Source organism: Vigna radiata, unplaced genomic scaffold (genome assembly GCF_000741045.1).
Source record: "Vigna radiata var. radiata cultivar VC1973A unplaced genomic scaffold, Vradiata_ver6 scaffold_1774, whole genome shotgun sequence".
NCBI classification, from domain to species: Eukaryota; Viridiplantae; Streptophyta; class Magnoliopsida; order Fabales; family Fabaceae; genus Vigna; species Vigna radiata.
Window position 1 is genome coordinate 1 of NW_014542787.1, and position 1,596 is coordinate 1,596.

At 36.0% G+C, this 1,596-nt stretch overlaps 1 protein-coding gene across 1 annotated transcript; it reads right to left on the minus strand.

The window, feature by feature from the left end:
- Positions 1-33: 33 nt before the first annotated feature.
- Positions 34-1,590, minus strand: LOC106780748 (TMV resistance protein N-like; the record flags this gene model as incomplete). Its single annotated transcript, XM_014669058.1, has 2 exons — positions 34-460; positions 553-1,590. Coding segments are annotated over 2 exons (1,464 nt in total), but the record flags the coding sequence as incomplete, so codon positions are not given.
- Between the last annotated feature and the right edge of the window lie 6 nt (positions 1,591-1,596).

Consider the following 1,596-nt stretch of genomic DNA (forward strand, 5'->3'; position numbering starts at 1 on the left):
TCAGTAGAGTTAAATCAATTTCTTGTTGCCTGAATTAGCAAAGAATTATGAGACTCATATTTACCTTCACTCCATCCCAAAGTTTTTCCATTCTACCCAATACCAATTTCAATATCACAAGNTTTTCACCAGAAAAATTGTCTGGCAAGGATTTTAGAGGGTAACATTCCCAAAGAAGAAATCTAGTTTCAGTTGCCGAAAATTGAAATCCTTGCCCTTCAGCACTAGGATGTCTGCAGCGATTATAGGAACATCTTTCCCCATTGTAGCGATTATAGGAATATCTTTCCCCATTGTAGCTATTATAGAAATATCTTTCCCGAAGGTAGCGAATAAAGGAATATGTTTCCCCATATATTTCCACGAATCTTAGTCTGCTCATCTTAGCAATGTGCGGCTCTAACTTTTGCCCCTTCAGTGTTAACAAGTTAATTTGTATGCTTCTAATGGCTTCACTAACCTGTCACCGAAATTGCAGAAAAGTTAAACAACATTTAAACCATATTCCTCACAAAAAATATTCAGATGTTATGTAGTTAGTTAGGCTTCAACCTTATCATTTTTAAAAGCTTTATAAATGTCTTCAGGATCCCACAACCGGCTGCGGTTCCCAGGGTCTTCAGGAGACTCTTGTCGAACAATCTCCCAAGCCATTTCTTTTATACTGTCATGCATACATACAACATTATCTTTGGAAAATGTTATAAGAGCTTTATCTTTAAGTCTTTCTAGTGAAACAACCACTGAATTATCTCTTTCATCATCTTTCAGTAAATATTTCAGATAGCCAATGGTTATCTTCGCAAATGATATGCAAAGAAAACATGCAAGATCAAGAAAAATCTGTTTCTCTTTGCGATCTAAATCATCATAACTCAGCTTTATAACATCATAAACTTTTGTAGGAGGTACTTTTTTAAGCTTGTCTAGCTCACTCTCCCATATTTCCTCATTCTTTCCATTTAGTCGATGAGCCAAAACTTTCAGAATTAGTGGAAGCCCTTTGGCATATTGAACAATCCTTTTTGAGAGTTTATCGTACTGCCTTTGATGAACACTTTGGTTAAAGGCATTCAGATTGAAAAGTTCAAGAGCTTCATCCGAAGTGAATTCTCTAAGATGGTATATCTCATCAGCTTNNTTAGCTTTAAGCACTTGCTCATCTCTGGTTGTTACAATTATGCTACTGCCTGATCCAAANTTGTCANGANCTCCTAANAGATCTNCTATGTGATCTGAATCATTCACATCATCAAGAACAATGAGAACCTTCATTNGACNAATTCTCCTAACAATATATTCTGGCAGTGAATTTGGCGTGTCAATTTTCACATCTCTTAACAANAGTGCNGAAAAAATTNCATTCCTCAAANAANCTTTTCCNTGTCTGCTTAACTGTTCTCTTACATTGGCCAAAAAATAACAACCTTCATATTTANACCGTAGTTTGTTATATACTTCTTCTGCAAGGGTTGTCTTGCCAATACCNCCCATACCCCAAAGTCCAATTAGACGGGCTTTTTCTGACTCTCTGTGTATCAATGATTCTACATCTGCAATTCTTTTATCAATTCCAACAAGCCCTTTTGAGTTAAC